This window comes from Astyanax mexicanus, chromosome 22 (assembly GCF_023375975.1).
Source record: "Astyanax mexicanus isolate ESR-SI-001 chromosome 22, AstMex3_surface, whole genome shotgun sequence".
In the NCBI taxonomy this organism is placed as follows: Eukaryota; Metazoa; Chordata; class Actinopteri; order Characiformes; family Acestrorhamphidae; genus Astyanax; species Astyanax mexicanus.
The window spans coordinates 16,647,968-16,674,601 of record NC_064429.1 but is presented as its reverse complement, the minus strand read 5'-3'; the positions used below and the strand labels follow the sequence as shown (position 1 = coordinate 16,674,601).

The 26,634-nt window shown below is 37.7% G+C and overlaps 2 protein-coding genes across 2 annotated transcripts in view; one reads left to right on the top strand and one right to left on the bottom strand.

Moving 5' to 3' along the window:
* The window catches only part of LOC125786735 (cyclin-dependent kinase 5 activator 1-like), an 832,135-nt gene that overhangs the window by 796,228 nt on the left and 9,273 nt on the right, over positions 1 to 26,634 (bottom strand). The window lies entirely within an intron of this gene.
* On the top strand, positions 62 to 25,522 carry fgf5 (fibroblast growth factor 5). Its single transcript, XM_007250494.4, has 3 exons — positions 62 to 586; positions 8,341 to 8,444; positions 24,475 to 25,522. Exons 1-3 carry the CDS (start codon positions 73 to 75, stop codon positions 24,823 to 24,825), a joined length of 969 nt encoding a protein of 322 aa, XP_007250556.3. The 5' UTR covers positions 62 to 72; the 3' UTR covers positions 24,826 to 25,522.

Below are 26,634 nucleotides of genomic sequence, written 5' to 3'. Positions count from 1 at the left end.
GAGGATCTCTGTCCGCGCGCAAAGGGATGAGCGCGCGCTCCTGTGCTGCACTAGCCAAAGTTTTTGGCGGTGATGTTGTTGAGCGCGTGTGGAGGGTCACACACCAGCCATGTCCGCGCGCGCGTGTGCGTGCGTGTGTTTACACAGAGGGAGCGAGGGAGAGAGAGAAAGAGAGGCAGAGAGAGCTCGAGCGTCCTTCACAACTCAGGCACGCATCAGGAAAGCAGTGAGATCATTTGTGATATAAATATCTCCGCGCGCCAGCAGCAGCAGCAGCAGACCCCCGCTCAGAGCCGCCGCTGCTCTCAGAGCGCGAGCAGCGCCGCGCAATGCTGGAACAAGCGCCCTAACCAGACAGCGAGAGAGACAGAAGGAGAGAGAGAGAGACAGAGGGGAAGAATGCATGCTCCTCTCCTCGCGGGACTCTTCTTTGCTCAGCTGATTAGCACCGTCTCCCTCTCGGCGCACGAGGCGCGCGTGTCTGGACGCAGGACCGGCCGGTTGTACTGCAGAGTTGGGATCGGCTTCCACCTTCAGATTCACACCAACGGAAGAGTGAACGGGAGCCACGAGCCCAACCATCTGAGTGAGTACCAGTGTCTTCATTCACAAAGCTGCTGAATCAAACATCAACCAACTCCAAAGACCCCCCTCTAACTCAACTCCCCTAACTACCTGCAGAACTCATTCACTGCACACTCTCAGAATAAAGGGAGCTCTACAGAGCTGTCCCTAAGGTGATACCCCTCTATGATACACAGCTCTGAAAAAAAATAAGAGACCACTTCAGTTTCTGAATCAGTTTCTCTGATTTTGCTATTTATAGGTATGTGCTTGAGTAAAATGAACATTGTTGTTTTATTCTATAAACTACTGACAACATTTCTCCCAAATTCTAAATCAGATATATATTGTATATATCTATATAATATGTAATATGTAATATATGTAATATTGATAAATATTGTATTTAGAGTATTTATTTGCAGAAAATGAGAAATGGCTGAAATAACAAAACAAAAAAAATATGCAGAGCTTTCAGACCACACATAATGCAAAGAAAACAAGTTCATATTCATAAAGTTTTAAAAGTTCAGAAATCAATATTTGGTGGAATAACCCTGGTTTTTAATCACAGTTTTAATGCATTTTGGCATGTTCTTCTCCACCAGTCTTACACACTGCTTTTGGATAACTTTATGCCACTCCTGGTGCAAAAAAATCAAGCAGTTCTGTTTGGTTTGATGGCTTTACTATTTATTGTGGTCTCTTGTTTTTTTTTCCAGAGCTGTATATGTCTTCAGTAACCTAATAGCTAAAAGTAGGCACAATATTGTGAAAAATCTACATTGTGATATGGTGATGTTCTGCAATATACAATATATATTGCAATATTTAAAATACAGGAACTTTACCAAAGGATCCAACATGATATATTCAATGTTTTATATAATCAATGTTTGGAGTAAAATAAATTGTATTAGGTTATTATATATATATATATATATATATATATATATATATATATATATATATATATAATAACACAGATTAGGATTTAGATTTTTTGTTTGTAAACAAGCAGCCCAATTGCAAGTAGTCCTTTACATTTCATTATTTTTTTCACAAATAATAATCATCCCTTTTCAATCTTAGATGCAGCATTTATGTTGAACACAGTGCAAACTCAACCGCCTTGCATTTCAGTGAAGGAAAAATGTAAAATATGAAAATCACTGCCAAATGTCTATCTACTTAGATTCACTCTTACAATTTGAAAATTGGAAAATTAAAACTTCATGAACTAATAGTTTATTTTTGCATTTGATATGCTTGGAAGCTAAAGCAGGTGCACCTCTTTAAAGTTTCTTTCTCCCAGTGTAGTATAGCTAGCATTAGCTACATTATGTAGCAGAAACAGTACCATAAAAAGGCCCTACTGAAATAAATTAAAGGAAATAATAACTTTTAGCGTTACAGTTTACACTTGGTATCAGTTTCTACGTCTTTACAGAAACAGATTGACAGTTTAACACATTAAAGACATGAGCCAAAAAGGACTAGCTTAACACTAGCAAGCTGAGATAATGACGACTTGTATATCTCTGATAAGCTAAAATACTGACTGCTTATTTCTGAAAATTCCTGCGATTTATTATCTTAACTTGCTGTATCGTTCTGTGTCTATTTACAGTTATGCAAGATATAAGAGTTCCTGATGTCTACTTGATAAAAGCTTCTATCTAAGTTGAAAATGTTTTATCAGTTTTAAACTGCTAAAAAAGTAAAGTACAGAAAAATAACTTTTTTTGTTATAAGTTTCCTCACAAGATTTAATTGATGATCACCAGGCAGCCTTATTAGTCCATTCCATTTATTTGACTAATAAGCAGCTAAGCAGAAGTCTTTATGGCACAGTCCCATGCTGTGATATGTGAAGAGCGTAATAATAGTACTTAAGGTACTTATTTATTTTACTGGTATATGGACTCCCCCTCCAGTTCATTTGTCTAACACTGCATTACAGTACTACATACAAAAACACTATGAGTGCTCTCTTTTTTGAGCGCTGTGCACATGCATTTGTTGACAAGCTTAAAGAACTACAACATTTAAAGAAGTTTATACATTCACTGACACTGTAGTCGAAGATTACAGGGTTTTACAAAAACGTGAGTTGAGTCATGCAGTGTTTTACAGCTCTGGTGGGAGATCTCATGAAGCTCTACCAAAGTTAGACAGTGCAGTTGTAGCTTTCTTGGAATGTAGTGGCTATGATAAAAAGGAACACCATTCTTCCTGTTACAACTACCTTTTGTATTGATGTATGATAATTTACTGTAATGTTTGTATTACTAATTTGTATGAGTAAATAATCACTCAATACTCTTTTAATCTATTAACATACCTTATACCTGTATACAGGCTACAGGTGTAGGTAATACAAACCCTATTTTTTCTCTGCTGCAAAATAACGTATTTATACTCTGAAAATTTGAGGGCTTTGACATGTTCTACAGGACACTTGGAGAAGCTGCCTGTCCACTCTCTAATTCACTTAATAATTTCAGATCAGTAACAGAAATCAACTGAAATTCTACATGTTTGAAAATAGATGTAGAAACTAGACAACCATTAACGAAACTAAAGATTTGGAGAAGATAAAATGTTTGATTTTTATAAAAAAAAAATAGAGATTTTAAAATGAAGTTCTGAAAAGAGCCATTTTATGATTTGATTTATTATATTTTGACAGTTGCAGATAACTTAACTATTTTTCTATACTTTCTATTACAATTACAATTATGCTTTTTTTCAGTAATGTTCCTTATCAAACATGGAAGCTTTTTATGTTATGCTTGAATAAAAGTCCTTAAGATTTAGTGGTGTAATGTCAGGCAGAAAATTGTCAAAAAATTCTGGCCTGTTGAGGAGTTAAAGTATTTTATTTATTACCATACATTATTATACATATATAAGGTTCCACAATGCCTGTGGGGAAGTCCCAAAACAAGCCATCGTTAGGCACAGAGATAAAGTTGACTCTCTCATTATTTATACAGTATAAATCAAGCAGCTTTTCATCGAGACTAAATTGGGGAAGGTCTAATGGTGTCGGGCTGTTCCTCACTGCTGTCGAATAATAAAAACACCGGACAAAGCATCTGTATTAACAGCCACCTTAATAAATGTGTAATGCCAGTAAGGCTCGTGGGCTGCTTCAAGCAGGTGATAAGGTCAATAGGCTTTGCCAAAGCGAATCGAGATGTGCAGGACTGGCAGCCTGTGCTGCTGCTCCTGACTGCAGAGGATTGTTTATTGGAAGAGGTGGTATGTAAACAGGTGCAGCGGCTCAGATGAGAATGTGATTTGGTAGGGAACCGGAATGACTGCCGTCGATAGCATGCCATGCGTTAGATTCTCGTTAATGGTTCAATGTTTGGAGAGCATACCGTAGTATTAAGCTCGTCCACAGGGCCCAATGCTACCACGGTGTTGCGGATCGAATGAAAGCAAAGGAGGTCACTGAGAATAACGACCCAGTCACAAAGAGGTCACCGAAAATTAATGTCTAATACAAAACACCTAGCTGACCCGGGCAGTCCTCCCAATCACATAAATTGTTTAGGCCTACGCCTAATCCCCAAGAATATAGCAGAGAATGTGGTCAAAATATCTTGATAAAATTGGACACAGGCTTTACAGAACCAAAACAGCGAGATAGTGTTACTTTCTTCTTTTCAAAGAGCTGGTCCACACAGAATGATGCCAGATTCATTTTCCGTGTGGAATGTCAGCTAGAAAGTCCCAAGATAAAAATATTTTTTAAATTTGATATTGCATTACTGTCATGGCTATAGATATACCATATGGGTGACCTGGGTGTCTAAAGGAGACCAAAAAGTCACTCAATGAAAAATATGTCATGTTATCATTATTGATAACATTAACAAACCCTGCCGTTTGACACAGAGTCTTGGTTGCATTATATTAGGGCTGATTTAATAATGTCTCCATTAGAGACAAAATATTGCTATTGGAATGAAGCAGATTTCTGAAAACTGAATATTAAAAAAAAGAAAACTAGTAACAAATCTAAGCTTAAAATGCAACAATTCACACTGTGTTTGTGTGGGACTGGACTGACACCACCTCCAAGTTACAAGGCTAATTACCTAGGACTCCCCGTATCACTAGTAATGCCCCAACACCAGGAGGGTGAAGACTAGCACATGCCTCCTCTGATACATGTGAAGCTAATCATCGCCTCTTTTCAAACTGCTGCTGATGCAGCATTGCAGAGTAGCATCACAGCGCACTCGGAGGAAAGTGCAGCGACTCGGTTCTGATACATCAGCTCACAGATGCCTTGTGCTGATCGACACCACCCTTTAGTGATGAAACAAGCAAAGTTTGAAGTTTGAATCAAGCAAAAATAAAATAGGAGTAAATAGGAGGCAATTGTTTAAATGTCACGAGTTGAAAAGTTCAGATAACTGTGTGAAAAATTAAAAGAGAAGTAAAAAGTAATCTAAAAAAATAATTACAACAGTAAAGTATAGATAACCAAAACTGTGATTTCAGTAAGGTAACATTGTTGTTTTTGTACTTCATTATTTGACACCTTTGCTTCTGTAGTTTACATTACTGCCACAATTTTGTTCATAAAAGTAGTATATCAAATATTAGTTTATACTAGTTTATATAATGAGATAATGTTTTTTAACAGCTGTTTTAGTGTGTTTTATATAGTAAGTGCACTATGATTTAGTTTTCTGCATGCATTAGACAACTCCACTAGAGGGGTGCTGTTCAGTGCTGATATAAAACAAAAACAACTTATTTGGCACGCCCACTGGTGAAAGATTGCTTTCTTTGATAACAGATTTGTCTGGAGTGATTTGCCCCTCATGGTTTGGGCAATATGGGCACAAACCAGAAAAAAGTATTATCTAAACGCACAAGAACAAATTCAACAGATATAACATTAGGTACAGACTGTTATGGAATGGTTTAACAAAATGTTGAGAAAATTTCATAATGTATTTCATAATGTACTTTCTTTAAAATATTCTTAAAATTCTGAACAATTATCTAGTATCTAAATTTAAACACATTCTTATATAAGCAATAATAATACACGAGAGGGAGTGCTATAACATGTAATATTGTAATACAGTGCCAATATTGCACGTTATAACAAGAACATGAAGTGTATTATTGCGATAAGTTTTATTATTGCTGTTTATTGAAATATTTTGAGTTAAAGAAGACAAGAAAATACGATTTGTTTGGTTATAACCACTCCGCGAGTTAAAATAGTTCCATTGCTGCTCTGTTTGTAGCTGTGCTGTTTGGCTTGTAAGCGCTGCATCATTGCTAGGTTAGCTGTATGTGACAGAGTAATACATGGAGAGCTTCGCTTACAGTGCATTACAGTAAGCATGTAGATTTAAATAAAATATGTATAAACCATGAAAAAACACACGTTATTAAGTATTAGATATAAAAAGTGTTTGGCCTTCACAAACACCTGACATAAAAACCCAAGCCAGGTGTTTTCTGACTGATAAGGAAAAGCAGTTAAGAAGAGCTCAGAACCTCTAGAACTACTTTAAGGCAGCTAGAGAACCATTCCAGGTTCTACCTCACGAAGCAACTGAGAATAAAGCCAAGAGTGTGCAAAGTTGGCATTAAAGAAAAGGGTGCTACTTTGAAGAAAGTATAATACACAACACTTTTTGTTAACTTTTTGCCTAATTGCATGTGCATTCCTTTATAGTTTTGATGTCTTCAGTATTAATCTACACTGTAGAAAATAATACAAATAAAGAAAATAAGTAAATGAAAATTGGTGTGTCCAAATTTTGCCTGGTACAGTATTATTTTTTTCATACATCACTGTGTCACTTTCACTACATCCCTAAAATTCTTTATTAATCCCACAGCACTGAAATTTATATTGTATTGTGACATTAGTAGGTTTGCCATCTTGTTGGCACATTTGGCTCATCTTGACAGGCATTAGCTGGGGAGCTAATGTTACCTCAGTTAATGTTGTCATGATACTGGAATTTCCAGCTTTAATACAGTAATTTGAAAAGCATCATTCGTGGTATCAGTTTCATTGCCACATGACGGAGGGGTTGGTGGTGGGGTTGGGCACCAGTAATAAAAAAATGTAGCAGTGTCATGCTGGATAAAAAAAAGTTTAGACAGTAGATTGTGCCTGACCAGCAGGGCTTTAAAAGCAACCAAGTAAAATTTGTGATTAACTTACACTTAGAGTAGAGCTGTGTGATATGGCCGTGTGATTTTAACCGTTTTTTTTCGCTAGTAACAAATTAAACGATAAATGTGAAAGAAATAGTTGCTAAAATTTTTATTTTGGGGTTCAAGTGCAACCAGAAACAGAAACCAGAGATCATCAGAAGATCTTCATCTGGTCTTCCTTTCTATGGTTGCCTGTTTTTGTGTGCAATTTGTGAGCAAGATGGGAAAAGTAGGGCTGCCAAGGCAATGCTTGCTTTGCTGAGTTAAGCTCAACCAGCTAAAACCTTTTGTTCTGAGTGAGAGCGCTTGCAGTTGTTTGAGAGCCAAAATGACAATAAAGTTTGCTCCATAATATATGTGTCTATATGTCTCTAATAGCAGTTTAATAACTCTTCTTCACTTATTGTCCATCTTATCAGCTTTAATTTTGTAGTTCTGTAATTACAGACTGTAGTCTTGTATTTGGTACAGTATTAGTTGGATGGTGGATCATTCTCAGCCCTACAGTGACACTGGCATGGTAGTGGTGTGTTAGTGTGGGTTGTGCTGGTATAAGTGGATGTGACAGCAGTGCTGCTGGAGTTTTTGAACACTGTGTCTACGCACTGTCCATTTTATTAGACACTCCTACCTAGCATCAGTATGTACAGTACATAGATGTAAAGTCAGGGATAGAAGCTCATCTGTTTGTGCTGGCCATGCTCCTTCATCAGTGGTCACAGGACGCTGCCCTCAGGACGCTGCCCACAAGACGCTGTTGGCAGATTCAAATTTAATACTTACTAACTATGAAGGAACACATAGGTGATTAAGTACTAGATAAAAAAAATAGTGAGGCCTTCACAGCATTTTACATAAAAACCCAGCCCAGGTGGTTTTTGACTAATTGGAGCTCAGAGTGAAGGAAAAGCAGTTAACAAGTTCTTAGCACCTCTAAAACTCATTTAAAACAGTTGGAGAACCATTCTACCTCATAAAGCTTATTCGTTTGTCTTAGCCATTCTCTAGTTCTTCATCAGTAGTCACAGGACGCTGCCCGCAGGACACTGTTGGTGGACAGTTCCCAGTCCAGCAGTGACACTGAGGTGTTTAAAAACTCCAGCAGCACTAATATTTCTGATTTCTGCTTTCTGCTGCTGCACCCTGCCTTAGTGGAAGTCTGTAAATCTATGCTTACTGTAAATAATCTGAAGCATTTATTCAGGCAAATGAAGTGTTTATGAGAGAAATCTGTGTAGATTAACATCTCGTATCAATTTTAAGGTAAATGTATTGTGCTTTGTTTATTTGATTGCTGGGATAATACTGTTTAAAAATAGTTTTAAAATTGTAACTTAACTTTTTCTATAAAAACAGGACAGAAAATACTCATGGCCTATTATAATTTTCCAGTGTGGAAAATGTTGCAAAATGTATAGAAAGATTAAAATAAAATATTTTATGTTGTCCATTTAGGAGTTAAAAATGGCTAAAAAAACATTATTTGGTGCATCTCTTGTTGCTTTGCCTACGCATTTTTGTAGGAAGCTTAAAGTAAGCTCTAAAATGTACTGTGTCTGTCTGCAGGTGTGCTGGAACTATTTGCTGTGTCTCAAGGAGTCATAGGAATCCGAGGAGTTTTCAGCAATCGTTTTCTAGCCATGAACAAAAGGGGATGGCTTCATGCTACCGTAAGTCCAATTCCACACAGTCTGCATTCACAGGAAGTCATGAAGCCACAGCAGAGCTCTTGCAGACATCAGACATCAATTCCTCAGCAGCAGCCACCTCTGAGATGAAAGTTTCCCCATCCCCACCCACACGGGGGGTGAATCTTGGCTAGGTCCGATATTTGCGAGTCTCTGCAAATTCGCCTCGTTGGAGAATGGCAAAGATTTGCTCAGTGGCAGCGAGGCCCATCACAGACTGGCTCTGCCGACAAGCATCTGGGGGGATCTGGGCCTGACCGATAGAAGTCAGAGCTTATTAGCATGTGCTAATGGGAAAGGCAGATTAGGCCAGAGCCTGGGATAGCTGATAATCTTGGCAGGATGTGAGGGGAAAAAAATCAATACGGTGAGCAAACAGAGGCAGACAGCTGTAAAGATGAAGAACCAACATCTATATAGCTGAGGCTGTGATGCTATGTGATGGAGTCAACTCAGAGTGATGAAGTTGATGATAAAACTGATTGACTGGTGGGAAGTCACTTTTTTAGGGTTGGGTTTAATGGAAATGTACTGTGTTTGTCCTTTTATATATTCTTGTCTTAAAAGTTGAAGAAGGTGTCAGAGGCTCACTGGCAAAGCAAAACTTTAAATGTCAAAACATGGCTGAAAAATAATAGTTCATTTGGTTAAAAATGTATTTGTTTGGCAAAGACTCAATGACATTCTTTGAACTTTAAAAATTGAACTTTAAAATTACACAAACATTCCTATAACTAGCAACCCAGTGCTGAGGGTTTGTTCTGTTTGTGATGCATTATTGCTGTAACTTGGTTTTACTCGTTGTCTCTGACTGGGGGTGCTGTGTCCATCTTCTGCCTCTTATTGGTAGATCCTACCCATGTTTTGTATGAGGAAAGGTAAAAGGTGATGCCCATCATGTCAGGAACCTGTGTATCTTAATCAGAGGAAGAGAAGTTATGATTTATTATGATCAATACTATTATTGTTACACTACTATTGTTGTGATTAATCCCAATTATTTTTTCATTGATTGATTTCATTGTTTCACCACTATGATGCACCATGATACTTAATTTTTTAAACATTGACCCTTTGGCTTAATATGGAGAGACTGCCCGTACCATTTAGTTGTCACATAACAACAATACACTCAGTTTATTCAAAACAAGATGGTGGGAATCCCATTCAAACGTTTCTACAGCCAGTCCAGACAGAAGCATTAGTTTATTTACTTACTGTAAAAAGCTACAATATTGTTTTGGGACTAAATAGGTCCTTCTGATTCCAAATGTCAAAGATAATAAAAAAAGCTACAGTCCCTATATAAGGACATTGTTTTTTTTTTGCCAAAATGGTTTCCCGTACAAAGACAAAGTTTTTGAGTAATTTTAATATTTTTTGATCCCACGTTTTTTCATCATCGTAAATATAGCAAATATGCAGAATAAATAGAAATGATGCTTTCCTTTAGAAGATTTGTTTACGTGATGTCATTAAATCATCCTATTGAATTCCCCATCAGGTTTTTTTGAAAGGGCTGTCCAAAGTTCGCACACGACTGTATATATCACATTACTGAAATATCAGATTTTCTTACTGGAGTAATTTTCTTCAGAACTGGTGGCCAGTGGATTTATGAGGATCTAAGGAAAGGCTAATCCTGGATCTTCTGTCTGCACCCAGCTGAGCTATATATGCTTTAGAAGCTCCATTACTGTTGCATGGGACAGTGGAGCCTGTGCATTATATATATTTGTCTCTAGGCAAGGTGCATTTGCACCTAGCCACACTTTTTTTTAAGTGTAGCCTCTTGTCAGAAAGATAACATGATGTCTTATTTTTTTAGGAGGCTTTTACAGGACTCTTCGGTTCCATCTGAAAATAAACCTCTGTGTGGAACTGGAATTATAAATATTATTCCACCTTAAGCTCACTCTCACTAGAAAGAATATTATAGAAACCTGAGAGGGCTGTAATCAACACTCTGTTTGATTTATGTTTTTGCATGATGTCAGAGCCTGACCTTAATGAAATGACTCTTAGTTAAGATAAAAAGATTTCTCATCTTGTATTTTACCCCACTCCCCACCCCCTCCTGTAGTGTTTGACCCCACCCAGTGTTTACGTAACACTGAGAGTTTCTAAAAGTTAGCAAGACTGCTGAAGAAACACAGAACGCACCGGTCAAAAGGGGAAGCAAGAAGGGGTAAAAAAAAAGAAAAAGACCTACTCATAAATCTGAAGATGAGCCTCTAAGCCGCTCCAGACATCATCAGCAATTAGAGCAGCTGCAGTGGCTCAGTCAGCATCGAATTAGGTTTGATTTTCCTCAGCCCAGCTACAGTTGCATGGGCTTATTTAATAGCCCTGTCAGCTTGGGTCTTAAACCCCGGAGCACCGCGCTCCACAGACAAGCCGGCCCAGCCGATGGGGTATCGGATGACTCGGTGTCTGATGTTGTTGCGCCGTCTGTCATATTTAATATTTAGATGTTTTCACAGGGGCAATTTATTGCAGAGATAATGGTGGAGAAGACAGATGTATATCGCACCATGTGACCCGCCCCACAGGCCATTACAAACATAATCTTTTCGGAGGTTAAAGGGTCACCTGGATTTATAGAGCAAACAATAGAGAAATGAGGGACAGGGCGAGAGAGAGAGAGAGAGAAACATACCGCAGTCTCACCATTCCAGTGACTAGCTGTGTATACTAAAATTTGGCACAAATTACAAGCCTATATCAACAATTTTTTTAAACATAAAACGTTCCGATCCTGTCCTATTGGCCCTATTATTGGTAGATTGCTGGCAAGAAGCTAACGGTTTTCTGAGCCTGATCTGGTGTAGTTAATGGATTTGTCTTTTTTAGTTCCAATCCAATACCATTAATAAACTGGCATCAGAACTGACTTAAACTAAAAGATACAGCAGCCAGTCAGGGATGGGATGGCTGGGAGGAGTGGGTTAGTCGTGATGCGAAATGTTCTGAGCTGGATTACTAACTGATAATTGAGGATAGGCCAAGCTCACCATGTTTTGCTTTGATACTGAAGTTTTGCAGTTGTGTTGTGCCCTGATGGTGTATCCAGTCTGTAGGTTATACTGAACCTGCATTATAAAGCCTAGGTACTGGCATGTAGGCTCCCACAGTATCGGCATCTGGTTTAGTAAATGCATTGGTCCCATGTCCCCCTGCCTAAGTATATGATTAGCTGTGCTTACATTGACTTCCTGTGCAAGCCTGCGCATCAACAGTTTTATGAAGCATTTAAATGTTGAGTGCTGCATTTGGTTGCATTTGAGAGATTGCCAGTGATGCCGATGGTTCAGTGAATGGATCGGTCCAATGTATTGGCCTAAGTATAAGACTAAATACGTTTCCATTGACTTTGTCCGCAATACTACATCTTTAAGTGGTACAGTTGCTTCTGTCATTGGGAGATAAACCATTTGTGGTTGAGTAGGATGGCCCGTTTTCTTCCCCATCACTTGGTAAAATGCTAGCCAGTGTAGGGTCTGTTATAGGGTCACTGAAAATGCTCTAAAATGTAGTGAAAAGCTTTACCTGGACAGTAGAGAGCTCTCTTTTTAGAACCTCAAGCAGGTGTTCCAGTATAAATGTTCATAAGCGACTTTGGAGACATGAAAAACCAAAATATTTCCTGGGAAATGGATGCATGCAGCAAAACTGGCAGAAGCAGGGCTGTCTGAAGAACCAGCATTGCCCTAAGCATGCATACGAGTACTTTAGAACGTCTGCTGCTTTTCAGGCAGCTGCTATTCATATCACAAAAATAAACCACCAAGTGCTCCTCATGAAACTCTTATTTCCTTAACTGTCAACATACTTTCAGAATATTCAGCAGGAACCCCCACAGAAACAACCAGAGGCAATGTGGGCAACTTCAAATACAATGTAAGTGCGTTTACGAAGTTATGCTAGGTCAAGCTGTGACTGGCATGTTTAGTTAGTATCGTAATGGCATCATTTTCTGCTATGCTGCACTCTTCAGTAAACTAAAACAGGCAATATTATTATTTCAGTGGCTGGTGTAGGCCCAAGGCTCTCTAGTGGGCAAAGACCATCCTTGGACACACAATATAGTTTCCCACCAGCTGTATTTTTAGAGTATGGGAACTCAAAACTCCTATTTATTAGTATATACATGCAGAACTATTTAGTGTGATGTTTATTAGAAAGTCATACTCACAGCGTACTGTACATTAAAACTTTAGCAAAGAGCTGTAGTTTCTTATTTGTAATAGGTCTACCAAGGCAGACAACTCAGCACAGGACATTTATACACTTTTGTGCTAAAGTATTATTATACACACCACTTATTGCTGAAGTAAAGCTATCAGACCTTCTGAAGTGTAACAGCAAGTTGAAAATGTTAAGCACATAATTACATAAATTTTTAACAAACATTTATAAAAAAAAAAATTAAAATGTGCAACATTAACAGTGTTTAAAAACTAGCAGCACTATCAGCTACACAGCTTTACACAAAAAAATAAAGTTTTTCAAAAGACCAGCAACACTTTACTTTATACAAAAAATGCAATACATGCATTTGTATGTTTTTTTTTTACCCTAGTTATTTTTGTTGTGTTCAGTGAGAGAAATCTAGCCTGTTTTGGGCTTAAACAAGTGCATTAAAGTCAGATTGACTATTTGGTGTGGAAATGTGGACAACAGCACACAAGTGATCAATTCTGTTTTATGAACAACTGAATATATTTTTTTCTTTTATTTGGTATTCTATTATTTCAAAATGATACAGTAATATCACTTAAAACATATATTTTGAATACATGAGAATGAGATCTGAACATATTTTGTGGTGTGATAAAATAACCCTTTGAGTTTCCTGTTTTATAGGACTCCAAACTGTTGTCTACTTTTTCAGTATTATTACTGGGAACATACATAATAAATAATACAATTATGTTCTTCAAGACTTTTGTGGCATAATTTGATTTGCTTATTTTATAGGACTCCATACATTTCTGAAATGTTACACTGTTCTACATATACATAGGTAGTTGTCTTTCTGGTGTATATGTGTTGATGAGACCTGGTAAGTTATGTTGATTCAGCTGTAAAACTAGTTTCTGTTTCACTTTTAGTCTCTGCTCGAGAAACGTGAGCCTCTTTCCTTCAGCTTTGCACGCAGCTACCGTAAAACACTGTTTTTGACACACACTCAAGTTTTTGGTGCAGATAGCTTATTTTTCCCTTCCTTTTTTACCTAATTTACCAACAATCTAATAATGGTCAGAGATAGTCAGCGGGCTGGTTGTGGCCCGGCTGTACAATGCCCAGGTCTGCCTTAGAGTAACATATGCTGCTTTCAGGAAAAACACCTAAAACATCTTTTACAGGGACATCCTTAAAGCTTTCAACAATACAAAGCAAAACAATACATCTTAAACACTTCATCACACTGATATTTTCAACGCTTAAACATAATTTAAATATTGCGAGAAGGAATGGCAACATTACAAATGGCAAATTCTTACTTTTCCAACTTTTTTGGAATGTGTTGCAAGCTAGAAATGCAGGAATGAATGTTTATGAACAAATGAAATGAAGTTGGGCAGAAAAAACATGAAACATATTGGTTATTAAGTAACACTATGCTATTTTTTAAATGTGCATTTTTCAAAACTTTCCTAACATTTTCTGATTTGAGGCTGTAAATATTGATGTGATTTTACATTTTTTACATCAGTGGAAGGTTGTAACTATGAGTCTTTGACAAGCAAATATCTTCAAAAGGCAGAGGACTTTTAGTTTATCAAAAAATGCATTAGAAAATGAGTGAAAGTGTAAAACAACGTCCTCAAATTTAGACTGGAAATGGGTTTGCATATGTCTCCGTGTACAGTGCATAATATTATGAAACAGTTGTATAAGTAATACACAGTATGCTTCAACATTTCCCATGGACTACATGGAGACACAAACTGAAGATTTTAGAATAGCTGTAACAGTCCCCTGACCTACGCATCATTATTTGTATTAGACCTTTGACAAGCAAAATTATTCAGGGAAAAAATCTGTCTGTCTGACTGTGGTACACACATTTTATTTTTAATATCTTCAGTATTTGAGCTTCTTATTATCTGTTTTTACCTTCTGTAGGACAAACAGTACCTGTCCAGCACTCAGTCTAAACAGCCACCCAGTGCTAAACATAGCAAGCACAGAACAGCCAGCTGCCTCCAGCTGCAGCAAAATACAGCCATATAACACATCAGATAAAAAGTGCAAAACTGAGAATGAGGGTAAAGAGGTAAGAATAAACAGGCAAAGGCTATTGGCCATTTACAGGTTACAGGGTAACGGTGTGGTTCTTTTTGTGTTAAGCACCATGCTGAAAGGATTCTGTGGTCAAGGCTGTTCTGCAGTCAGCCCTGTTTTTAAGACAATTAAATACCACTGAAAAGATGATAATAAAATAGCATAACAAAGCTTCTATACCCTTTTACAGACAACAGAATTGTAATGAATCACAGATTGGGAAATATAAGTTTCTGTTCACTGTTATATACTATTATGTGAACAAACATACAAATGAACACAATGGACAATCTCACGATTATCAGATATTATTGAGGTCATGTCCATTTATTGTCGATTATCATGAAAGGCCTATATTTTAGTCTTATTAAATCAGTCATACACACAAGAGTGTCAAAGGTCGGTGTAACGTTTAGCAGTTAAATTTTCTGACCATATCAAGCTAAATTCATAAATAGAAAATTGGGTATAAAACTTTTTTTCATTCAGTATAGACAAAAAGTGCTTATCCAATTTTTTCAATTATCTATTTTTTGTTTCAGGATTTTACAAACAGAATTTTAAGAAAAAAGAAAAGTTGAATCTTCTCTCGCTTTTCAGATTTGTCCATTTTTGTATAAAATCTGATGGTATAATCCAACTTGCAAAATGCAAACATTAAAAAAACTGAAAATAAAGGATTTATTTTTTCATTTTTCCTGAAATTTCAATTGTGAGGTGCAGAGATGAAAAAACTAAAATTGATGATAAAAATGATGAACTTTTTTCTTGTACACTTCACTACAATAAACAAATGAAATAATGAGTTTTTACTTTAAATTTTCTATTTTTGCTTTTAGCCTAAAACAGTCATAATCATTATTAAGTCAGATTATTAATAATTAATAATCGTTACTCTAACCTTCCAACATCTGTCTGTGTACATGCTTACATTTGATTTAGATGTACAGAATACTGTATAGTGCATTGTTATCAACTAATCTCACTAGCAAGGCTAACCTGGGGCCATGCTAAAAACGATATCTGTTTAACTGGAACTAAGCAAACATGAATGTTAAGTCATTCCTAGCTCTTAAATCTGATGTAAATGTTTATAAAATCAGAAAAAAAGAAAGTTAGCTTTTTGTTAGATAGAAAGACGGATAGATATTTTATGTGGGCCCTAATAATAGTGTACAATAATGCTATATAGTGGGTGGGGTTTAAACACAACACCAAATGAACCACTTCTGACACCAATCTCTACATGTAGGGTTATAGTTCAAAACTGATACTGTGTTTTGGAAATTGATACGCATAAATTTGTAGTATAATGTATATCCCTGCTAAAAAAGTTAGCTCAAGACCAGCTGGTCATTCAGAAAAAACATACCATATGCTGGTACTAACTTGTTAACTAGCTCTTGACCAGCATAGGGTCTGTTTTCTATGGATGACCAGCTGGATGTTTAGCAGGCATACCAGTGCGTATCCCAGAGCCAGATCTGTCTGTGGGAGTCTTTCTATCTCATCGTACATCACGCTTATTTCAGCAGGAAGTACACATAACTATAGAAAATCTGTGATATAGCTTCCTGATGGTGATATAACATATAGTACACAGTAGCAGTGCCAGAGCTGCTGTTTCCCATGGGCACGGTAAATTTGTAGGGAAATCGTGAACCATTACAAAAGGCCCCACAGATGCAGTCTGTAATGATACATAAACTGAGGCGATTGCCAAGCATTGTTCAAACAATGCAGCAGGAATAAAAATTAGCAGACTTCCAAAAATCTTGTATATTTTTCTCACCACACAGCATTAAAAAGCTTTAGAGCACTGTGCCATATTAAGAGCTGGATTTCCTGTAGTTACTCTATTTATTTAATAGAGCTGTATACTGTATGTTATGTACATGTTCTTATCTATTTTTCTGTCTGTCATCCCATCCATCTGTGCATTCATCCACCTAGTCATTAATCCCTACATTCATCTATCCATCCATCTAGTTTATATTCTTCCGATCCATAAGACCAGAGCCAAATTATACATTGAACATTTTTGTGTTTCCTCCAACACCCTGACCCATGTCGTGAAGGGTTAGATAATTATCTTCTTGGATTGGATCAGCTGGAAAACTAAGCACTGAGTTAATAAGGCAGATGTTAAAGGTGTCCTTCCGCTTAAATACACTTTTTCTTGTTCTATGTGAAATACTATAGGTCTCTCTGAGTTGTATATGCATGCTGCACATGAAACTGTTCCTCAACCTCCATTGTCTGTGGTAGCTAGTAAAAGAAAATATTCAGAGTAGGAGAAAAACAAGTCGATCAGGTGTAAGTAACTAGGTTTACATAAGATCTCCAGTGGATTTTGCGTTTTACAAACATGACATTGCAAAGACTGTTACTAGTGTCATTTTTTTTTTTTCCCATTTTCTCCCCAGTTCACACGGCCAATTACCCAACCCAGTCTTTAGGACTCCCCCTATCACTAGAAATGCCCCAACACACCAGGAGGGTGAAGACTAACACATGCCTCCTCCTATACATGTGAAATCAGCCACCGCTTCTTTTCGAGCTGCTGCTGATGCAGCATTGCCGAGCAGCCAGCACACTTGGAGGAAAGCGCAGCGACTCGGTTCTGGTACATCAGCTCACAGACGCCTTGTGCTGTGGACATCACCCTAGGAGTGATGTGGGGGGAGCGCCATCTACCCACCCGGAGGGAGCAGGGTTTTTATTTTTTGCTCTCTCTGAGCGCAGGCAGCTTGATGGTAAAGCTGCATGACGGGGGGTTCAAACCTGCAACGTCCCGCTCATAGTGGCAGCGTTTTAGACCGTTTTAGAATGAAAAAATGGTGGAATGAGATCTTTAATACATAAAGAGCATTAAGGCTTTGTCCACACACATCCAGATATTTTTAATAATGTAATGATATATTTTTTGTCTATAAAAACATTCCTAAAAATTGTAGACAAACATAGAAAAGTGAGCATGTCAGCCCAGTATGGGGTAAAACCTCACAACATTTAATGATTAAAAAAAAAAAAATCATTACATTGCAAGAATGTCTAAAATAGTAATATTCAAGTAATATCCCAAATATAGCTAAATAGATAATGTTATCATTTTCATATTTTTTATCATACAGAAATACAGCTTAGAGCCAGCATTGTTAAAAAGGAAGGTGTTATAAAAGGTCCTTTGAATGATGCCATAGAAGATATAAACTCTTTTTTTGTAGAAGAGGTGTACGAGTGGAGCCTGGTAATATGACCTCAAATCAGTATCGCAATTAGTTTAACATTTTACCTTTACATATTAATGAATAATTATTTTAGGAAATGACGGACATACCATTTTTTTTAGGTAGAAGCAGCTGGTAGAAGATCAGTGTTTGAGTTCTCTTCTATGTTGCAGACTGTATGAGACAGAGTCATGTGACTAAACACACTAAACACAAATGTTTTTAAGTGAACAGTACATGAACACACATAGTTCAAAGTTCACATGGATTAAAACTGTATTTCTTTCCAAAATAAAAGGTATAAAGATAAACAAGAAAAACAAAACACAGTGTCACCGAAGTGAAGCACAAGCTTTAGGATAATCTTTATTCTGCAAAGTGTCAGTTGTGAGTTACAGGTCAATTATTACTAAAACTGCTGCTACCACTACTAATAATAATACATGATATAATAATAATAATAATAATAATAATAATAATAATAATAATAATAATAATAAAAAAACAAGCACCTAGATGCAGACAGCTTCTACAAACAAAAAAAGTGAAAGAATGGGTCACTCTTAGGAGCTCAGTGAACTCCAGTTGAAGTTCTATTGAATTTCCTGACTGCTAAATATCTCAGTCAACTCTCTGTGCTATTAAAACACAGTGCTGTTATAACTTCATGTGGCTTTAGATCAGCTCATAAACAGTAGGGCGTAGAGAGCTTCATGTAAAGGGTTTCCATGTCTGAGCAGCTCCATCCAAGCCTTCCATCACTCTGTTTAGAGGGCAGTAGGTTCTGATCAATTCACAAGTTATTACTGTTTCCAATATAGGGAAGGCTATGATCTTCAATTATCCAGATATGTGTTGATGAAGCTATAAAAAAACTGCATCAAAAGGCATGTAAAGCATTTACTTCTGCATAGTGTAACAAATTCCTAGGATCAAGCTCTTTGACATCCTCAGCATCATCAAGAAATTTCATCATCATCATCATCATCATCATCATCATCATCATCATCATCATAACCTGATAATTTTTAACACATTCTGACCAGGCTTCCTCTCACCATTATCAGAAAAAAAATAAGCTGTGTCTGACCTCCTGTTCAGATGGTTCAGGATGCTCACTAAGGCAGGGATCAAAAAGATGCCTGGGCATGTTTGAAGGTGATGGCCATGTTTGTGAAACCCTAGCCAAGAAGGAGAGCTTGCACAGCATACAGGCGAAGATTGTTGGCAAAAAAAAAAAAAAAAAAAAAAAAACGACAGAGCATCTGTCTTCCTTTGCTCTGCCCTGGGTGGATAAAGTTATTTCATGGACTAATGATGTTTCTAGTCTGCACAAAGACAGCCCTGCTCCCGTCACTCACCGAGGGTCTTTGATAGGAAAGTCATTTTGATGACTTTGAGCTCGGCCACGGATAAAAGTAAGACTCGCAATTATCTGGCAACCCCTCAACGCTCCTTTCTGCGACTCTGTGAACGTAATCTCCTCGCTGCTTTTCATTAGCTCGATTTATGAGGGGCTAACTCAATCAGGCCACAGAGTGGCCGGTCTCCAGCAGCTGCTAATGCGGTGTCCGACAATGTGTGTGCGTGGTAATTACAGAGTGTTTGCTCACCGTGTTCTGGTTTTGAGTTGTAATGCTGTGGTCTGTTCTATTTCTGTCTCTGAGGAGTGAGAAGTGGCACAAAATTATGTTTATCCAGAAAAATACAGGTGAAATTCATTCATAAATGTAAACTATTTCAGAATTATTATTAAATGTCAAGCCTTTTTTTTAACTTTTAATCAGTACGGGTTAAAGCTCATTAAAATCCAGTCAAAAATTTAGTATTCAAATTCAGATAGAGTCTCAACTGTCCCTATAAACACCCTGTGAGTCCACTGAAGGAGTTTGGTGTCAGGAATCATTTGCTTTCATCAGCCGTTTGGATGCTGCCTTATTGTGACGTCACAAAAAGCAAACCTGCATAAAAAACACCCTGGCACCACCCCTCTCCTGTCAACCCCCCCAAGACCCCCACCCACTAGATCAGTTATAGAAACACCATTTCTGCCTGCTGGTTGAGAACTTCAGACAGTACACAGCAGGATTAGCCAGCAGACTTTGTCTGAAGGAGGGATCTGTGGCAAGTCAGCAGATAATAGAGTTGTAAGTACTTTATACCATCACAGTTCAGCATGAACTAGCTTGTTCATGTGTTGTCATTTAGCACAAGCTAACACTAACGCATGGTAAACGCTAAGCCTATACATGGCATGGCCAGCAACAGCTTATTTGCATAAAAGTGATGAAGCCCTTAAATGTCTCATTTTGAAAGTAACTGAAACTGGTAAGAACTAGGGCTGGCCCGAATAGCGTTTTTTAAGCTCCGGATATTCGGCACTGATTCGAAGCGAATATTCGAATATTCGTTTTTAAAAAAAGAGGTAAAAAGAAAAAAAAAAAAAAAGCAAATCACGGCCCCTTTAATCCACTGAAAAATGTTCAATTTGCTCTGACCGACGAGACATATTCACCCCGGATTTTTGGTGTTTTCACCCCATATTTTTTCTGTGTTTTTAGCCCAGATTTCTTTGTGTTTTCATCCCGGAATTTCTGCTGCCCCACACGCGGCTTATCCGCTGCGTAAGCAGGCTAGGAGGCTGCTGCACGGTTTCTCCGCTGCGCAAGCCAGCCCAGTAAATTGCTGTTTGTGTTTTCACACTTCGGCTATTTGCTTAAAAAAACAAACAAAAAAAAACGTTTGTTCAGGAAGTATTTTATATTCTTAAACATTGTTAATTATATTAGAGGACAGTCATTGTAAACTGTACTTGGTCTATTTCGGTTAAAGGATTGTGCAGGGCATATTACTGATTTTGTATTTTTGCACTTGGGCTATAAGCTCAATATTAAATATTTCGTTTGTTTAGAAATTATTTTATATTTTAAACCATGTTAAATTATATTAGAGTAGAGGAAAGTCATTGTTAATGACGTTATTGTACTTGGTCTATTTCGGTTTAAGCATTGTGCAGGGCATAGCCGTATTACTGATTTTGTATTTTTGCACTTGGGCTATAAGCTCAATATTAAATATTTCGTTTGCTTAGAAATTATTTTATATTTTTAAACCATTTTAAATTATATTAGATAAGAGGAAATTCGTTCAGACATCATTTTTGTAGGCCAGGCTTTTGTAACCGATTTAGCCCCTACTGTTGCCACATTACCCCTTACGTTTTATTATATAAATCAGTTTCGAAGAGCCTGCATTTTTTTTTTATCATGTATAATAGAGGTCTGCGCGAGACTGATTTTTAAACCCACTCTTCCACGCTCCCGCGTTTCTGTCTCGTTACCGCTCCGCAAAAAAATTGCTTCTTTTAATCCCGCGCCCGCCCGCCACATACACATTTCTGCCGCTCCCGCCCCACGTTCCTAATATAAATTAAATAAACTACATTTAATGCTTCAAATTTACTTATATATTTATTAAAACAGCAGCGCTGCACCATCGGTGTGTGCGTGTGTGTGTCGGTCCATCCTGCGCGTTGAGAGTTTTCTTTAGGTTTTTTTTTTTTTTTTACAATTATTACAGTTTTCTTGCTCCCGCATCGTCTGGATTAAACTCCCGCTCCAGCCAATAACAGTTCAGTTCTGTCCCGCTCGCAAGATATTCTGACGGGACCCGCTAAAACAGAAGTGGTTAGAATGAGGTGGAACTCTGGAAAGGAGAAAAAAAACGAATATCCGAATACCAAAATTAAAAACCGAATACCTACTCAACGAACGAATATCCGAATACCCGAATATTCGGGTCCAGCCCTAGTAAGAACAGAGCTGGTGAGAGGTCTTTATGTGAGAGTGAGTTTGTGCAAAAGACTTCATGAACATGTTTTGTATATCACATAGACCTATTCTAACTTGCGTAAAAAGAGGTATAATATCTTTTTTTAGAAAAATGGGTCAAAGACTGGCTTTTCACAGAGTGCAGTGTTTAAGCATAGTAATATACAGTTTTCTGAAAGGGGAAATATGGTTGGCAATGGTATGGATGACCACAGCTTTAAGAGAATGGTAAGAACCTGAACTAAGGCTAGTTTATCAACAGCCATTGCGCACAAATGTCTCCAGAAAAGGGGCTACAACTAATATTATTTCATGTTTGAACCAAAGACAACATCAGAAGTATGCTATGGTATATTTAGCACTTCATTTGGAAATCAAGGTCCTAGAGTCTGGTCTCAAATCCAGTATAAGGTTTTTCACAGTCTGTGATGGTTTGTGGTGCCATGTCATTAGCTGGTGTTGGTCCATTTTGCTTTGGTCCAAAGTCAACACAGCCGTCTACAAGGAGATTTTTGAGCACTGCATGACTCCATCTGTCAACAAGCTTAATGGGGATGCTGATTTCCATTTCCAGCAGGACTAAGCACCTGCCCACAGTGCCAAAACTACTACCATGATATTACTGTGCTCTATTGTTGATTGGCCAGCCAACTTTCTGGACCTGGACAGCTTTGATAAGGACATAGTATGTAAGCATATGCAGGCTATAGGATTGTACTTTATATGAACCAATCAGTTGCTTCCACATATTGTTGTGAAACATAATAATGATACATGATATTGCACATAGTAATCGTATATTTTATTTAATCATATATGTGGAGGTATCACTACACAGTAAAACATTACCACTCCACTTCAGTCTGCTAAAAACTCCTGAAGATCATTTGCAGCCAAACAAGGGGTGTGATTTGTTTCTTTTTTCAGTTTTACTGTTTTCTTGCCTTTTTGACAACAACTTGACCTCCACCATTTCTTTTTCTTTATTACATGATAAACTAAGAAAACCACTCCTTGAAAACTGCTCTCTTCATATTCTTTTCTTATATTCTTTGTTGCTGATTATTAGGACCAGGAGTCTTTGAAATGTGCATCACCTCTCCTTGCGTAACAATGATTATTAACAAACCATAGACCTAACAAGCAAATGCAGGTCTAGATAAAATTATCTGAGAGCTTAGGTTTTTAGGTGTGTCTTTTTGCATGGTGCTCATTCCAATTTTACTCTGAATCTGTAGAAAACTGTCCGTTTTCTATCTAAAAGATACAATCTGTACAGGGTTAATACTTTTAAAAACGAAGATTTTTGACTTTGTCCACATGGCTACACTAGTCGCAGTGTTTTTCAAAATGTCCATCTTGGAAGGCGTTTTCGAAAAGCTCAATTTTCATTGACTTAAAACACAGTTTTCATGTGGACGGAAGGCCAAGATATTTTTTCTTAGATGTCCAGATTCGTGTGGACAGGGCCTTTCACCTAACTTGTTTGGTCTGGTTTTAAAACTTGTCAGTTTTGGTCCAAACCGAAGAGATTGTCTCGGTCAAATCAACGGAATCATCATCGAGTTTGCCTGCAGGGTTAAAACATTTTCTAGATGGTTCAGACTTTCGAACCAATTATAGGTAATTGAGGCAGTCTCTCTTTGGTGTGCAGGTATGTCACACTATTTATTTATTTACTGTCACAGTAGATTAACATATATTTATAAATAGAAATAAAAGGAATCTGAGGAGAATCTTTTACATTAATCTTGCCTTGGGGATGTGCGTGTATCCAAAAAGGAGTCGGATTCAGACAGAGAGCTTAATTTCTACAATAACTTCTACAAACCAGTTAATATATACGGTAGTACAGAGAGACACAGTCTCTCAACATAGCAAGGTTCTTTAGTCTGTTTACTAAACTACAGTGTGAGTATACATATAAGTATACATATTTCTACTGTATGTAAAAAAGACAGGAACCTTGGTGTGGATTTTGCTGCAGACTTTCAGGTGTAAAAAGATACCTAAGATAGCTAAAATGTCAGCTAAGTTAACTTAGCCTGCGCTTTTATTTGTTTACTAAAAGACTGGCTGATTTACTGTGTAAATTTCACTCACATGTGACTTGAGTAACACTACTGGGCTACGTTTGTGATTAGCAAAGCACTCCTGATGTACATTTAGGATTAGAATAGCAGAATAGCAAGGTGTATTCATGATTAAAATAACACGTTTAAAGTAAATTCATGATACAATGCTTATAATATGCCAACATTGACACAATGAGACCAGAGAGAGATTCAGGAAGAATTTCAGAAATGGGACTGGAGTGATTGTTATTTTTCTAAGCATAGAAGTAATTATCTCATTAGGAAAGAAAAGGAGAAAAAATAGCTAAGGTAACCTTATACTAAGTAAACGTCACTGCCATCACAGCTGTGCTCCAGCTGAACCACATGTAGTAAGATCATCAGTCCGTTTTCACATTCTCTCTTTAGATGTTAGACGCCAGGGTTCGACCCTTGGTGTCACATGACCCACCATCGGTTTCCTTCATGGCCTGAAGACATGCATGTTTCTGTAAATGACTGCAGCAATCTGTCAGTGTTAGTCTGATTACAGTGATGTGTTGCTCCTAAACTGATATATATATATCTTTTTTTGGTTATTTTACAGGAACACTTCACAGACGACTGCAAGTTCAGGGAGAGGTTTCAGGAGAACAGTTACAACACATACGCCTCAGTGACCCACAAGAACCGCCGGACTGGTAGAGAGTGGTTTGTGGCACTTAACAAACGAGGGAAGGCCAAAATGGGATCCAGCCCGAGGGTAAAGTCCCAACATGTTTCAACACACTTTCTGCCTAGGATGAACCTGCATGAGAAATCAGAACAAGGCTTCACGATAACGGACAAAGAGGAGGAGAAAGCTCCACCAAAAACGCCTGCACCAAAAGTCTCCATCAACACAGGACACAAGAGGTCTCGGACAGTCAAGTACTGGCCCAAATTTCGATTTGGATAGACCGGCGATGTCTTAAACGAACTCGGACAAAACTTGAAAACAGGAACAAACATTGAAGACATTGATTGTATTCAAGCAGCCAAAACTCTTCTGTTTTTTTTTTTTCGGTGGAACTTTTCACGTTATCCGGCAATCAGCATTCCAGTCACCAAGTCAAGTCAATAAAAAAGGGCTGTATAATCCAGTCGTGGAGCTTTTCCCAAGCTGAAAATGAACCTGCTGCCAGGTTTTCACAAATGTCTTCCCTGAATCCCCTAACAACACACTGTTAACATCTAATGCCTGGCCCACAATATTGGATAATCAGGCTCTGATTTCAAATCTGAGGCCAATTTGCTCTTTCCAGCTATTGTAAAGATCACTAAATTTCAAGGGTGATTGCACACCTAATCTTAAATCCAATCTTTTGTCTTTTAAACTTCTCCCAGTTGAGCAAGTGGGGCTGCCTTGATTGTGATCATATATAGGCTACTGCAACGATAGCCTTATATACATACATACATACATTTTATATATTGCATACACACATAGCAAATACAAAAAAGCACGAAACACTAAACAAATTGTGCATATTTTTTTACAATTAACATTGGATATTTTTCAAGCCAAAAAAAGTTATTAAAACAGCAAAGATAGGATGATAAATTAAAAATAATGCTGAGCTTCTTAAAGGACAATTTTGGGAATAGTTAACACTTTAATACAGTTTTTCTCAACCAGGGTGCCGCGGCACCCTGGGGTGCCGTGGCACCCTGGGGTGCCGTCTGGCTTCATCGGGGGTGCCGTCAAAATATTGCGCCTCACGTGCATATTTCCTTTCCAGAGTCAGCTCGTGTCGGGGTGTGTCCCAATTCACAGGCAGCATACTCTGAAGGATGCGACCCACAGAGGCGGTGTATTACTGCGCAATCTGTCTTCGAATACAGCCTCTGAAGGATGCAGCCCCTAAATTGGGACACACTGTAAAGTTTTTGTCCCCCCACGCGATGCACGCGCTATTTTATTTCATATTCCGCCAGCAACACCCCTCGTTCTCACCTGAAGTACTGCGCCAGCACCCCCCCCCAACCCCCCACCCCCCCCCCCGTCCGTAAACTGGGGTGCCTTGACATCTCGCATATATTTAAAGGGTGCCGTGATAGAAAAAAGGTTGAGAAACGCTGCTTTAATATACATAAGAATAGCTTTTCACCTTTATTAATTATTACCTGCATTAATTCTAACATGATTTAATGAGTGATTTAATGAGTGTTTTTCTTTAGCAAATTAATTCTTACTTCCCAAATAAATAGCAAAAAACAAAACTTGCAGAAGGTTGAATACATAACACAGACTGTTTTTTTGCAGGTTATCATTAACATTTTTTGCCATTGAATAAATAAAATAGCTTAAATGTATTTATTACAAAGCAATTACAAAACTACTCTTTGAAAATATTTATTGAGCACTGAACATTTTTAATATCCCGCCAGCACAATACATTTACCTCAGCAGTACATCTCTTATCATGAATATCAGAAATTAATTTAGCTATCAAGCTACCTCAGTAGTGCAGTTTTACTTCTTAGTTTGCCTCAGCAATGCTATTCTAATCATAAATGTAGCTCAGTGGTGCTACTCAAATCACGAGTGAAATTTATTTATTGATTTATGTGAGCAGAGTATAGAGTAAAAAATGAACTTAAACTTACCGTTTGTCAGTTCTTCTTGATGGCTCCCTGCCGGCTCTCTTCCACACTCCCTGCCCTGTTGGAGAAAACACGGCAACATGACTTAAAATCAGTTGTTTGGTATAGATTATAGCTTTGT